Genomic DNA, 1,719 nt, shown 5'->3' with positions numbered 1-1,719 from the left:
GGGGTGGGGTTGGTGTAGGGCAATAGAATATACGGTCTGTACAGTAGAAAAACCATTACGCCTATGGGATGTCCCCACTTTTCACAAAAACAAACCTGTGTGTGTGTGTGTGTGTGTGTGTGTGTGTGTTTTCTTTCAGATTTACAAAATTATGAACAAAAAATTGACCATACTGAATCATACTCAACTGATTTATATAACTTTAATCTTTATTATTGATTATATGTAAATTCTGCATCCTTTACCAACACTTTTCCCAAAAGGAATATAAAAGGAAATAAAAAAGTGTAACAATTGCATATGTTACATCCTATTTGTATAACTGAGGAATGCCAGGGAGAACTTACGCTCAGCTGTGATCAGTGGAGGGTAAAACAGGAAGTAACCGACAAGCTCAGCAGTCAGTTGGCTGAGAAGGTTACTGGCAGTTGTGCCATTGAGAGTGACACTGCCATTATGCACCACATATATCAGAGATACAGCAGGAGAACCCATAGACTGTGATGTGCTCAAGATCTGTGAGAAAAGAGGAGCGAGAAACAGAAAATGTGTTATATTTTACTAGTGCTCAGACTGACCTTTTACCAAAATCAACAAAATGGAATTGTCAGCATTTCCCCCCCCCCAAAAAAGAACAGAACAAAACAAAAACCTAATAAATAAAGGTAAAATAAAGGTAATTTAAAGTTTAGGCCCTCCCACCTGTACAGTGAGACCGCTGTGTGAGTTCATCAATATGGCCTCTGCTTCAGCAAAAGCATTCTCCAGTCTCTGCTCCATCATCTGAGTAAATCTGCAGGACTTGAGGTCATCCCCTGGCCCTACAAACCTCAGAACTACACACACATACAACAAGGAAATGCACATAGAAGAAACCAAATTAAAAGAAGTTGCTGAAACATGCAGAACTCTGTTATGTGCACTGCACAAACATTCTCTGAACAGTACGATTCTCAAAAGAACTTTATTTTATTATGCTGTGGCATTGCTGAATGCTTAATTCTGATTCAAGATGTAATTAAGCAACATCACAAGAGCAAAACTGCTGTTTCATGAATAGCAGCCCAGCATTGAATCAGCCCAGCCCATCAGCTGGGGGCAGGACTATCTACTCTACTAATTGTCTATTATTTCAGAATAAGTGTACAAGTTGTTAACATTAGTTAACCACATTAGTTAACATGAACTACCAGTGACAATACTTGTAAACCGATCATAATTTGCATCAAGGCCAATTCTGATTGCCAATACCTTTTTCTTAGTTTAAGCAAGATATAAGAAACAACAAAAGAGTACATGAACAAGATCAAGATGCATATTTGCTCTATTATAGGCCATACTAGCCTTAAAAAAATAAATAATTTGTAGCTATTTGAAATGAGATGTAACCACTGCATTTTAATCACAATCCAAACAAAGATGAATACATTTAAAAACAATATTAAAATTAGGGGTTGCACCGACTAATCGACTAGTCGACTTCAATGCTCTACCATGACGCTTTAAACTTGACGTCGACTAGTCGCTGGTCCTATAGAGGGCGCAACAGGATAATAAATCTTTGAAGGACTTCCACATTTACGCTCAGTTTCCAAACAGTTAAAATGACAAATAAATGCATACTCTGATAGCGCTCCACAAGACATGTGTGATTATATTACTGGATGCTCGAAATTGAACAGGAGAATGCACGTTTTAAACAGCTTATTGTACAGATAA

General features: G+C 37.6%; 1 protein-coding gene across 1 annotated transcript in view; it reads right to left on the bottom strand.

Annotated features, from left to right (window-relative positions):
• LOC107746957 (UPF0606 protein KIAA1549L-like) overlaps positions 1-1,719 on the bottom strand; it is a 75,305-nt gene that overhangs the window by 24,482 nt on the left and 49,104 nt on the right. The window contains exons 6-7 of the mRNA XM_016561315.1: positions 703-836; positions 348-516 (exon numbers count right to left, since the gene is read on the bottom strand). Of these exons, the coding sequence (XP_016416801.1) occupies positions 348-516; positions 703-836 (303 nt within the window). The remainder of the gene's footprint in view (positions 1-347; positions 517-702; positions 837-1,719) is intronic.

This window comes from Sinocyclocheilus rhinocerous, unplaced genomic scaffold (genome assembly GCF_001515625.1).
Source record: "Sinocyclocheilus rhinocerous isolate Xijiao unplaced genomic scaffold, SAMN03320098_v1.1 scaffold138, whole genome shotgun sequence".
In the NCBI taxonomy this organism is placed as follows: domain Eukaryota; kingdom Metazoa; phylum Chordata; class Actinopteri; order Cypriniformes; family Cyprinidae; genus Sinocyclocheilus; species Sinocyclocheilus rhinocerous.
This window is presented reverse-complemented; position numbering and strand designations above follow the sequence as displayed.